Source organism: Zingiber officinale, chromosome 2B (genome assembly GCF_018446385.1).
Source record: "Zingiber officinale cultivar Zhangliang chromosome 2B, Zo_v1.1, whole genome shotgun sequence".
In the NCBI taxonomy this organism is placed as follows: Eukaryota; Viridiplantae; Streptophyta; class Magnoliopsida; order Zingiberales; family Zingiberaceae; genus Zingiber; species Zingiber officinale.
In genome coordinates this window covers 73,856,421-73,869,301 of record NC_055989.1, presented here as the reverse complement: position 1 = coordinate 73,869,301, position 12,881 = coordinate 73,856,421, and the positions used below count along the sequence as shown (strand labels likewise).

General features: G+C 39.6%; 1 protein-coding gene across 3 annotated transcripts in view; it reads right to left on the bottom strand.

Annotated features, from left to right (window-relative positions):
- Positions 1-11,779, bottom strand: part of LOC122045888 (cytochrome P450 704C1-like) — a 38,289-nt gene extending 26,510 nt beyond the window's left edge. Inside the window, exons 1-6 of one of the 3 annotated variants that reach the window (XM_042606299.1) lie at positions 11,282-11,776; positions 10,589-10,804; positions 10,214-10,507; positions 9,800-10,132; positions 9,471-9,674; positions 9,040-9,386 (exon numbers count right to left, since the gene is read on the bottom strand). In XM_042606299.1, coding sequence (XP_042462233.1) covers positions 9,207-9,386; positions 9,471-9,674; positions 9,800-10,132; positions 10,214-10,507; positions 10,589-10,804; positions 11,282-11,656 — 1,602 coding nt within the window. In that variant the 5' untranslated portion in view covers positions 11,657-11,776 and the 3' untranslated portion in view covers positions 9,040-9,206. Of the gene's footprint in view, positions 1-9,039; positions 9,387-9,470; positions 9,675-9,799; positions 10,133-10,213; positions 10,508-10,588; positions 10,831-11,281 lie in introns of those variants that run through there. The other 2 variants (XM_042606302.1, XM_042606300.1) reach the window with 2 other exon arrangements.
- Positions 11,780-12,881: the final 1,102 nt, after the last annotated feature.

Here is a 12,881-nt window from a genome sequence, read left to right as displayed (position 1 = left end):
ACAGAGTGCACGATTGTCACAGCCCTACCCACTCGACCTCACTATTGTGTGTGAGATGATTGACTAGCGTCAGGGGTGACCAGGACGCATCATTGGCATCATATGTGATATAGGTTAGGTTTCATAGGTCACCGATAAGGAAAGAAAAGGAGAGGATAAAACGAAGAAGATAGGTTAAATTTGGCCGGGCTATCCTCAAAGGAGGTAGGCCAGTATCGGCTGGGATATACCTCAAAAGGAGGTATCGACCGAAATATACTTCCCAAAAGGAAGATTCATATCAATTAGCATATACCTCAAAGGAGGTAAGCCAATATTGGCCGGGATATACTTCAAAAGGAGGTATCGACCGAAATATGCTTCCAAGGAGGAAGACCCATATCAATTGGCATATACCTCAAAGGAGGTAAGCCAATATCGGCCGGGATATACCTCAAAAGGAGGTATTGACCGAAATATACTTCCCAAAAGGAAGATTCATATCAATTGGCATATACCTCAAAGGAGGTAAGTCAATATCGGTCGGGATATACCTCAAAAGGAGGTATCGACCGAAATATGCTTCCAAGGAGGAAGACTCATATCAATTGGCATATACCTCAAAGGAGGTAAGCCAATATCGGCCGGGATATACCTCAAAAGGAGGTATCGACCGAAATATACTTCCCAAAAGAAAGATTCATATCAATTGGCATATACCTCGAAGGAGGTAAGCCAATATCGACCGGGATATACCTCAAAAGGAGGTATCGACCGAAATATGCTTCCAAGGAGGAAGACCCATATCAATTGGCATATACCTCAAAGGAGGTAGACCACTATCGGTCGGGATATACCTCAAAAGGAGGTATCGACCGAAATATGCTTCCAAGGAGGAAGACCCATATCAATTGGCATATACCTCAAAGGAGGTAAGCCAATATCGACCGGGATATACCTCAAAAGGAGGTATCGACCGAAATATACTTCCCAAAAGGAAGATTCATATCAATTAGTATATACCTCGAAGGAGGTAGGCCACTATCGGCCGGGATATACCCCAAAAGGAGGTATCGATCGAAATATGCTTCCCAGGAGGAAGAACCATATCAATTGGCATATACCTCCAAGGAGGTAGGCCAATATCGGCCGGGATATACCTCAAAAGGAGGTATCGACCGAAATATACTTCCCAGAAAGAAGATTCTAGACCGGCCGATTGACCAATACCTGGGAAGGGTACTTGATAAAATATAGCCTAGGGCTAGTCAGGATCAGTGACATAGAAGGTTGCCTCATTAACTAAACCTAAACATGATTAGCTTCTATCGATATAAGGAATATGGATACATTAAGTTATCTACAGCAGGAGGGGTGAAACAATATATGACAAGAATTATATATTTTTTGGCGGGAATGTGTTTTTAGACTGTTTTGCAGGTGCTAGACGACAAAAGAGGTACATCTGGGGTACCAGAAAGATTCCTTAAAAAGTCATTCACCACAAGTACACGACTTACATCATCTCATAACAAACTCTAACAAACCGGGGTCCACTTCATGACTACGGAGGTTATATGAAGTGGTATAAAAGGGGGAATCCTCTCCGTTAGCAAGGTAAGTTCACATCATCACGCACATTGATAACCCTAATTTTCTCAACTACTGTTCATCTTCTTCTTCCTTCTTCCACACCGAGAAAGATCACTGACTTGAGCGTCGGAGGGCCTAGCCAGGGATTCCCACCCCGGTCTTAGGTCACTGACGATAGTGTTGGTTGGTCTCTTGTGCGCAGGAAGTCTTGGAAGCTTCGGATCTGGGTTTTTTCTCTTCAGATTTGGGTTTTTTCTTCGTCATCGGGTCTTCGTGCGAGGAGGACTCTCGGTAACTCTATCTTTCCCGATCCGCTTTGGGTTTCTCGGATCGGCATTCTGCAGACATTATTCTTCATCGGCGTGGTGGGTTTCCTTCTTCCGGATCTCCGTCTTGTCCAGCTTCTCAGACAGGATCAATATGCATGATGCATTTATTGCTTGTGTTTGTGTTTGTTGCATTTATATGTTGTATATTGTTTGGACGCCTATGTTTGACATGCATACAGGATTTCTATGCCACTTGGACTGTTTGTCCTTATACCCAGGTCCTGGTTAGTACAATTTTTCTCCTGTTTACTTCAGTTGCATTTCATCCTTTTATATCAGGAGACTGTACGCATGATTAGTGCTAGATGTTATTTCCCTACTTTACATATCAGTTGTACCTGCTGAGTGTTGGACTCACCCCGCCTACATTGTTGATATTTTCAGGTTGATGCTGTCAGGAGAGAGTTCCAGTTGTTGGTCCCCTGCAGACCAAGAGGACTTATTGACCTTTTAGTTTTTCTTCTTATTTGACTATGTTTAGAATTGGTTTATTTGATACTTGGATAATGTATGGATTGTATTTGTCGAAGGATTTTTATTCGATATGTTTTACTACATACTTGCCTGGACGGCAGAAGAGGTGAGTTTGTCGGATTTGTGTTTTATGAGTGTAGTGGAGTAGGAAAAATCGGATTTGAGCTTTATGGGTGTAGTGGAGTAGGGTTGTTTTCGAGTCATCTTATTACTGCTCTGTTTGTCTACTATTAAACTGCGTGGGTGATTGTTTATTTACTGTTATTATTCCAGCCGCATGTGGCTGAGGTATATGGATATGTAGAAAGTTTCAGATTGTCCGCCGTACAGGGGAGATGCTGCCGAAATTTCTTCGGACAGGGACTCCTCCGGGGCATGACAAGTAGATGGTGTTGTCTTCCAACTTGTTTGTGCTCTTTGCGACAACCATCTATTTTGTATTGGTTTATTGTCTGTGCAATGTTCGCGAGGCTGAGAAGGAATGGTCTTCCCTGTGGTTTCAAGCAATGATTTTACTTAATCCTTGCTTGATCCTCATTGATCATGGGTATTGATCCTTGTAGGTGTTGTCATTGAGCGTTTTGTAGTTAAAAACCATACGCTCTTTTCCTCTAATTTCTATTCCAGTGACTGGATCAATAGAAGTCCCTGATTGAACGATCATGGTCATTGTACAGTGTCGACTTTTACTTGGCCTAATAACCTTAAGCTTAAGAAGTGCTCCCACATGGCATTCAAAGGTTGCCTTTAATGCTGGTGTAACATTAGAAAGTGGTTTATCTTGTATAGTGATATCAGGATTAATAATGTCAATTTTACATAGAATTTCGTTCTTCATCTAATGTTGTAGGGGATTTTCCCCTATATATCCCTGTTCCTTAAGCCTGTTAAATAATGTGCCATGTTTAGCTAGAATATTCTGGTTAGAAATTGTACCAGCAAAGAATACTTCTTCCTGTATTTGGATGTATTCTATTTTCTCCAGGCTTAATTCTTCAATTGCTGCTGTTGTACTTTGATTTGTTGCAATAGTGGTTATGTTAGAATGTCACCTCGTTTCCTTCAATTCTTACTCCACCTTGCATACTTCTGATAATTGCAGCCCAGTACCATTTGTATGCCTCTTCCTAGTGTCATTTCAAAGGCATATGTGAATGAGATTCTGAACTTGTTTTCTCCAATAATCATCTGTCCCATTTTTAACTTCTTGCGAGCTTCCTGCTGAGAATTTACCCCGTTAATCATAATAACATATGAATTATTTTCTACAGCCTGACCTGGTATTGATCGGGTGTCAATACAGCAAGAGGTTGCTCCGGTGTCCAGTGTTGCATTTATGCTAAAAGGATGTACATCTGGGATTTCAAAATTTACCCGAATGTTATACAGACGGTTAAGGGTTCCCCTGTGGGAAACCTGTTCATCAGTTACCTTGGACACCACTTTTTCTTCAAGGTAGGAGATGTTGACTTGCTCCTTTCCTTTCTGAATTTCTTCAAGAGACTTGCAAGTCCTCTAATAATTCTTCGGATAATATATCCTCTTTATCTTGGTTTCTTTTGATGACTCTGGCTAACTCATTCTTTAGCCTCTTATTTTCATCTATCAAGTATTGGGTATAGTGGTTCCCGAACCATAAACCTTGAATATCTTGATCTTGCTGATACAGCTAAACCAAAACTTTCTGAAGTAGCTAATAACGTGGGTGTTATTTTCGATCGTGTATCTATTCTTTCCAAAGTTTCTTTGAAACATTTTTATTCCTTAAAAGAAGAAATTAGGGAGCTCAGACACAACATATCTTCTATACTCCAGAAGGCTGTAAGCTCGCTTGAGAAAGAGCTAATAAGTAGGAAACCCCTTACTCAAACTGAGGTAAGAAACCTCGTGCGAGAAATCTCACAGCAACCAAAGTTAGTTAAAGAAGAGGCCCTCAAACTAACAGAAGAATTAAGAAAAGGTGTGAGGAAGGTAGAATACCTTATTGAAGAAATAAAACAATTAATAGGTGGATGAACCTAGATGAACAAAAAGACAATCCCGAATATAAGAAGGCTCTATAGATTACTGAAGCCTTAGAAACTCCTGCTTATGGTTTTCTAGCCTCGGCAGAATTCAAAACTGCCTTTGATTTACAGCGAGCTATAATTAAGCAGAATAATACTCTCTTGTCTCTTGTGTTAAATTTAACAGAACAGGTTCAGGAGTTAAAAAGCCTGGTAAAAAGAGCTCCAACAGTAACCCCTACAATCTCTTCAAAAGAACTTGAAGGCTCTATTACAGATCTTACAAGGAGAATTGGAGGCTTAAGTTTGGGAAGCGACCCAATAATCGCAAAGAAGAAAGGTTCTATACTCGTTTTCAAAAATCTAGCAGATATTCTTAAGAACGAAAGGAGAAAATGAGCACTTCTACTAGACCTCCAGCCGTTATTTCCTCCACAACAACTATTCCCAGTACTAAAGACCAAATACGTGACTACCGTCGGAACCAAAGGCGATTATACAATCTACAGCGGTGACTGATGCCAAGCCAAAGAAGATTTCGGCGAACAATTGAGACACAGCTGAGTCCTGAAGCTCAGTTAGAAATCTCCATAACACAGAGAGCTAGAATGGTCCCAGCTAAAATTCTCTATTCAACAGGCTATAGACCTGCTCAACACCAGGTTTATCAGCATTATTCAGAAGAAGGCATCTTGTGCGTTGAAAATAACCAGGTTGATCTACCCCTGGTTACTGAACAGAGTCACCAAACTCTGCGAGAGGCCAGTTTCCAACATATTCATATTGGCCTCATTATGGTACGAATTTACGCTCTCCATCGGCGTGATACAGGTGCTATGACTCTAGTAGTCTTACAAGATACCAGATGGCGAGATGATCGATCAATGATCGCCACTATGGAGATGGATTTAACACGAGGAACACAAAAGGTGTATGTGATACCAGATATTATGATGAGTATAGAAGACTTTGCAAACCATGTGGAACTTTCCTTCCAAACACATGGTTATACAGAATGGTAGGGCGGTGCAAGCAACCTCCTCATCTCGCGAATGACGATTGGCAGGTTAACTAATACTAGCTTTACTAATTTTGCTTATAATGTGCAAAATATGACAGATTATTTAGCTAGTCGAGGAGTGCACGCACTACCAGGCACTCGCTTCACAACGGAATAACTCCAACATCAACGATGGATACTAAGGCCATCGATCAGAAGAAATCCAGTAGCACCTACTCAAGTCAATACAAGAACTCTACTAGATGGGAGCATATCCCTGCAATTTGAAGGATATACACCGGTACTTGAGCAACAGGCATATCAGGTGAACCAGCATGATGAAGAAATAGGTTCACCATAACAGGAGATCGTGGCCTACCTGTCAATTGAAGAGCCTCCTGTTTTGAAAGTAAAGAAATTACATCCAGCTGCAGTGATTCCGCAAAGGCAGACTGAGGAAGCAGCAGGGTATGACCTTAAACTCATACAATCATATGAAATATTTCCAGGAGATAGAGCTCTACTCTCTACCGGTATTCTCGTCGCAATACCAGATGGGCACTACGGTAGAATAGCCGCAAAGTCAGGAGCTGCGTTTAAACAAGGAATTCATGTTGGCGTAGGCGTAATAGATCTAGACTATCGAGGTGAAATTAAGATTCTTGTTTTTAATCTAAATTATGATACAATTCTTCTGGTGAAAGGAGAAGCCATAGCGCAACTTATTATTGAAAAGATCAGTACTCCCCAAGTACTGGAAGTTGATGACCTTATTGACACCACCCAAGGATCGTCTGGATTCGGTTCTACAAGCTTGGTGGAGTCCATTCCTGCGCAAGAAAAAGACGAAGTAGTTATCTCTGAAGATATGTCTGATTTTCAAGATAGGGAGCTCATATCAGAACCCAACAATAATCTCAGAAAAATGCAACACGGTAAACAAGTACAAGAAGAATCAATTTTTGATATCCTGATACCTAAACAAGTATTGCAAGAAGAAGAATATTGGTCAGTAACCCTACACAAAGATAATCCGAGTTCATCAATCTCTCAAACACGAGAATATTATGATGCCCCATTACGAAAACTTCTTCAGGGCATCATCACTATTGAGGAATTCCATAAGGAAAGAGAATGCAACAAATTAATACATGAAAATCTTTATATGATTCATGACAACGACGGTGATGAATGGATAAATCCATTCGCGAAAGGTAGTGGAAACTACACTTCTTGTACTTCTTCTTCTTCTACATCTACTTCTGATGAAGGTTATTATTCTGCGGAGGAAGATTTATATGAATATGTTGCTACCCTGGATGATGAACTAGAGCTAGACTACCCAGTCCAAAAGCCCACTATTGAAAGCTTGCTAGCCTCCACATCAGCTATTTCTCAGTATAATCCACCACCGGATTCAATTATGGGGCCACCACAATATGCACCGACTACTATTAAAAGAGAGGAGCCAAATGTTTATAACGACCCCAACTATTATGGCGCAAGAATTGGCAAGCTACAGAAGATATATAACCATGAGAACTGGGTGTTGCCCTCAGCACAACAACAGACAGGAGCTATGCTAGTACTTCCTGCTAATATTGGATTATATCATGATGTAATTTCCAAATGGGAATCTATTACGACCAATGTCGTAGATTCGAAAATTTGGGCTGATAATAGAACCAAGGTGCATCAGACTAAAATTCAAGCTTTTTAAGTAGATACATTTCACTTCAACTCACACTTCATGGATACATACAGGATGTTGTGCCTTCTTACTTGACTAGGTGTTATTTACTTGTGTGTATACATTAAGGCAATAAACTAGTAGGAATGGAATGAAATCTGATCTTGGTGTTATGCTTAGTAAATCATTTATTTGGAATTACCTAGATGGATTATTTTTGGACTTGGCCTTTGCTATGGACGATATCACTTTTATCTTTCCATTGTTGATGGGAGCTTAAACTTCATTGATCTTGTTTTATTTCTACTCAAATTATTGTTAGTCATATATTACAAACGCTATGAGTAGTCATCTCTAGATCTATTCTTGATTAGAGAGTGCAACTAATATTAACTCTAAAAGTCATACAGTTAAGAATATTAGTAGTCCTGGTATATGAGTTATGTTATCATCACCTTGTTTTTAATTATGTTTTTATTTATTCCTCCCATGAAGTTTATAGTTGTGAATTGAATCTCTCATACTTGAAGATCACATATTATGAGCAAAAACATGTAGATTACCTTTGTCGATAACTTTTAGAGATGCAATAGCCCTTTTATATATTAGATGTCTCAAAAATCTTTCTTTAACTATCTGTCTAGATTTAAGTTGGTTTATTAGTTGTAGTAGTATTTTTAAATAAAGTTCTTGTAGATTTTCTAAGGGGAGAATAATCCAACCACCCCGGATACAACCTATAATAATTATTTTCATCATTTAGTATGCAACCTCTTAAATCTAAAATCTTGAATCTACCTCTGGATGTAGGCGGCCCAAAACCAAGTGACAATGTGGTCGATGGGGTCGGTGGGGAGGATAGAGGAGGATCCATCGCTGCCCCTACCAGGCCACACCTCGTCGATGTACTCGACGATGACGGTGGACTTGTAGACAGGCTTTCCGTGGTCGAGCAGCAAGGGGATTTTCTTCTTCTTGTGCACCAGGTCGGACTTCACTAGGATCTCGCTCTTTAGCTCCACAATCTAGACCTCCAAGAACTCGTGCTCGGCCTTCTTGCGGAGGAGGGTGATGCCGACTCTGATGACGAAGGGGCTTTGCCGAAAGCCCAAAACCATCACGTCCTTAATCGCAGCTCCGTCCATGGGATTGGGAGCACAAATTTTCGATGTCAGCGTCGACGAGTGATGGACCGTGGTCCTGATATTTATAGGCACAAGAGGCGAGTTATGATGCAAAAGTGCAGTGACGTAACTCCTCTGGCCGAGTCAAATGTACTCGAGCTGAAAATCGATCAGGCCGCTCGTGACTCTACCAGATCGGGCCAGGCTAGATAGCATACAAGCTAATTTGGCACAATGCAAATCCAAGCCAAGTACTATGATTGCCTATGTATTATCAAACTCAATACAACAATTCGATCAAGTCTACTTCTAGGGTGGTAAACAAATCCAGTCAAGCCAAGTTTAATTTTATTCAAACTTAATTATTTATTTATTTATTTACCGAGATTATTCAAATTTATTTATTTAAAATCCTAACAACTCAACTCAGCTCCACTCAAATTGCTTCATAAATATTATTCATGTTTTAATCGAGTTCAATTATATTTTTATAATTTATATTATTTTTTATTTATTTATAAATTTTATACTATTTTTTATTTGAAAAGAATATTACAAAAATCTATAAAATTATTCGAGAATATTTTTCATATATGCAATTTTAATAATTAGATTTTAAATAAGTATTTATTTATAAATTATTCACGAACATTATCTAAAAATATTAACGACCCGAGTTTTATCAAATCCATTGCTAAATTTGTTCACATCTAGTTCATTTGCAACTTTACTTTTTATTGTTGTTCTTCTTCTTGCTATTTGATGCAGGGAGAATTTCGATTGTCACTCAATAAGAGGAGGAAGAACAATTCGATCTATTTAAACAAAATGGAAAAACGAATCATGATGACGAAAATGAGTTCATTGCTATATATAATGTTCCACACAATTACCACTGAATTGTGTTTGGAATGGATAGATAGGTTCAAGGAGTGATTCTTTGTTCTGAGAAAGTAACTACTTACTCCAAGAGTAGAGATGCCAACAAGTTCGTTCGCAAATTCACATGTTTCATCTGCGAACCACTTCGAGGAAGAGGCCTCCGTCGATCAGCAAAGTCGTCGAGGCTTTCCAGCGTGCAACCTCCCCCTCATCGCCGAGCTTGAACTCAAAGAATCGCAGCAACACTGTTGCAAATATCTTCATTTGTCTGTAGGCAAACTCCTTCCCCAAGCAGAGCCTTGGCCCAGCCTGAAATTAGCAAACAAGATAAGCAGCCTCAAATTTCTACTATTTTCGAACCGCAAAGCCTGATACTCAGATTGTTTTTGTTACTTGAAAAGCTGTGAATTTGTATGGGCTTTCCGGCTGGAAGATGCCGTCGTCGTTCAGCCACCTCTCCGGGCGAAAAGCTTCAGCATCGGCACCCCACAAGTACTCCATCCTCCCCATTGGATATGACTGATAAAACACAACATCATCTTTCCTTACAGTGTAGCCTCCAGGTAGAGTGTCATCCGAGAAGCAAACCTTACTGTCCTGCAATTGTAAACCATTCGAAAAAATTAGCTTCGTTTTGATAGAATCGTGGAAACAGTCTCTTATTATAATGTAGGATAAGACTACCCAATAGGATCACGTTTATAGCCTAAACTGACACTTACAATGGGGCCTGGAGGAAACAGCCTAAGTGTTTCGGTGAGCGCGGCATGAAGATACTGCATTTTGTTAAGTGAATCCTCGCTTATAGTCTCCGCGAACTCATCCACAGCGGCCGCAGGCTCTGCGGCTTCAGTCACTTCCGTGACTTCTTTGCGAATCTTCTCTTGAACACGAGGGTTCTTGCAAATCAAGTAGAAGAACCATGCCAGTGTGCCTGCTGTGCTATCTTTCCCAGCGAGCACAAAGTTGATTATTATGTCCCTCAGGTATTCAAGGCTGTTGCTTTGTGGATCCTTTTTTCGCTCGTCGAGAAATCTCGATAGGATGTCTTCGTTCTGTTCTTCATTTCAGATCGAATAAGAAACACTGGTCTTCCGGAAGAGGAGGCAGTTGATGGTGTAAAAGGAATTACTTACTTGTTCATTTCCTGTTTCTGAAGTCTGTTCAATCCTGATACTGATCAATCGGTACACAAACTCATTGACAAGCTTGATTTTGTCTCTGAGTTTTGCTTCAGATCCAATGTTCAGATACCTCATGGCCTTCCACAGCGGGTTTATGTATCGCAAAATGAGGAGCTCGTTGGCAGCATCGAACGACTTTGCGAACTCGGTCCCCCCTTGAGACTGACCAGAGTCGTCCAAGCAATTCAACTCCACTCCGAACCCGATTCTGAATATCGAGTCCATCGTCGACTTCATCAGTAGGTGCTGTCAGTCGAAAAATTCAGACTTTAGGAGTCCTAAACGAGGCCATAGATGAACTCAAAACCAAAACGACTTCATACTTACCTGAACATCGAACTTCTCATTGCTTTCGGCATAGGATGAAACAACGTGAGCAAGCTTAGTTGCGTTTTTCCTGAAGATTGCAGAGCTAAAATCTCTCAGGGCCTTTGTGGAGAACCCATGACTGGCAAGCTTTCTCTGGTGCCGCCACTTATCACCGTCAACTACGAAAATTCCATCGCCAAACATATCTTTCAGGATCTCACAGTGCATCCACCCCTGAAAGCAAAATAAGTACTAACTTGCTAGTACTCAATAGAATTACAAATCAATCAAACCTTCGTAATAAACTTGGTGGTCAATTTAATAAAAGCTTACTTCATACTGGTCAGGTCAATTAGATAAATAAGTTGAAATAATTTATTAAATTAAACCAACAAACTTAAACACATATATTCAATTCGTCATGAACAGAGATGGTAACCTATTAATTATCAATATGGTAAATAATCAAAGAAGCACTCAAAATGAAAAAAAATATATAAACTTGTAATAACAGCCTAATTAATGAAAGTTTCAAACAATTAGACAAGAACTCAATAGCATCTAGAAGAACTAAGCTCAAGTCCGTAAAAAAGAAATCAAGTTAAATTTGAACAACAATTTCAGTAAATTCATTTTAAGTTTAGATTTAGTTCAATTATCTTATCAAATAAGCTTGAACATTTATCTCAACCATAGAGCATTTACTAATACCTTGCCATAATTTTGGAAGTTGGTCTTGAGGAAGTACTCCACAACAATAGGATCAGTGGTGTAGATGTACTGGCAGAAGGGACTCAAGAGCCTGAAGGTCTTGTGCCTGCGCGAGAGCTCCGTGTGGTAGTCGTAAATCCTCGGGAAGTTTACAATCTGATGCAGAAGTGTCCCAACTGCAGGAGCATATTGCTTCTTCTTCTTCTCGTTGTCGCTGCTGCTGCTTCTTGATCGAAAGAGAAGCGCAAAGGCACACACAGCTGAAAAGAGAAGGCCTAATGTTGCAGTGGCAGTGAACAAGTCCATTCTTGCTCCAGGTGAAGAAGCAAGCTGCTGTTTGTGATCACTTGGGAAGAAGAGGAAGGATATAGGCATAATGAATAGGATGGATGTTTCTTTCTGGACAAGTCTTCGTTGCTTTAGATATCTTGCAGAATTTCTGAAATTGTGTTTGGAAAAGGGGAGATGAATCCGAGGGTTTTGTCGGCTTTCCGAGCCTACAATATTGTTTTCATCAGTTGAGGGTGACTAATGCCTTGTTTATCTAAAGTGCGTTGATGGGGTGAAGGTTGAAATGCACATGGTGTTTGGTGGTTAGTGTTTTAGCTATTGTAAAATAATGGATGGACAAGTTTAAGAATTAATCGTGAACCATTTTTTAATTTGTCCGTCCAAAATCGGGCGAAATGATCATTCGTTTCTCCCTCGTCGAAAGTCGATGCCGATCTCTCACGGGCACGGATAGCCTCGCTTGCGGCCAAGAGGTTCCACAAGGCTAGTTTTTTTTTGTTTTTTTAATTTTGTTTTCCCTTCTTGGTTTTTTATAGCCACTTTGTGGCTGGGACCTTCTTCAGATATTTTTTCAGTGGTCTGTGGACAATGGAGCCATGAGTACTTGTGGCATCAGAAATGTCAAAGTCTTTGTTGAAAATTGAAGGAGTTGTTTGGAGATGTTTATGTTGGAGATAGATGGCGATAAGGGTACCCATATTTGGTATTGTGTTTTGGTTTGAGTTGAGTCGTCTGGATGGTTCGAACTGCAGTGCGACCGAGTTTACTAAAGCTCTACCCGAATGTTCAGCTTTCTCTTCATGTCGGTATCAATCAATCCTAAGTTTTCTTTCCGGTTCTCTTCGAAGGATCATGCCACTAACCTTCGGAGAAGGTCCTACAACTGAATCCTAGTTTGTAGAAGTCTCACGATGCCTCGTCAACATATAGCATTCGATGATTCGATACTAATTTTTTTAATTAATTATTTTATTATTTTTTAACTCTTAAATTTATTTTTCTGAAAAACAAAAATAAAAATCTTTCCCAATTAAAGACACTCTAAGGGACTTTTATAAAATTAAAAAAAAAATCTAAAATTATTTTAAATCGTAATATAAAAATAATTCAAAAAACCATTGAATTTTACCACCTTGAAAGGCACGGCAACATTGTAATGATTGAGTAGGTGGTACGTCATTATTCGATTTCCATCACCTAATTTGGGTCATTTTGGAATCCTCCAAAAATAATAAAAGAATATTAATTTTTATATTTTATAATCCATGTGTTCGGGATTTAAGATATAATGATCTACTTGTAAGCTTAA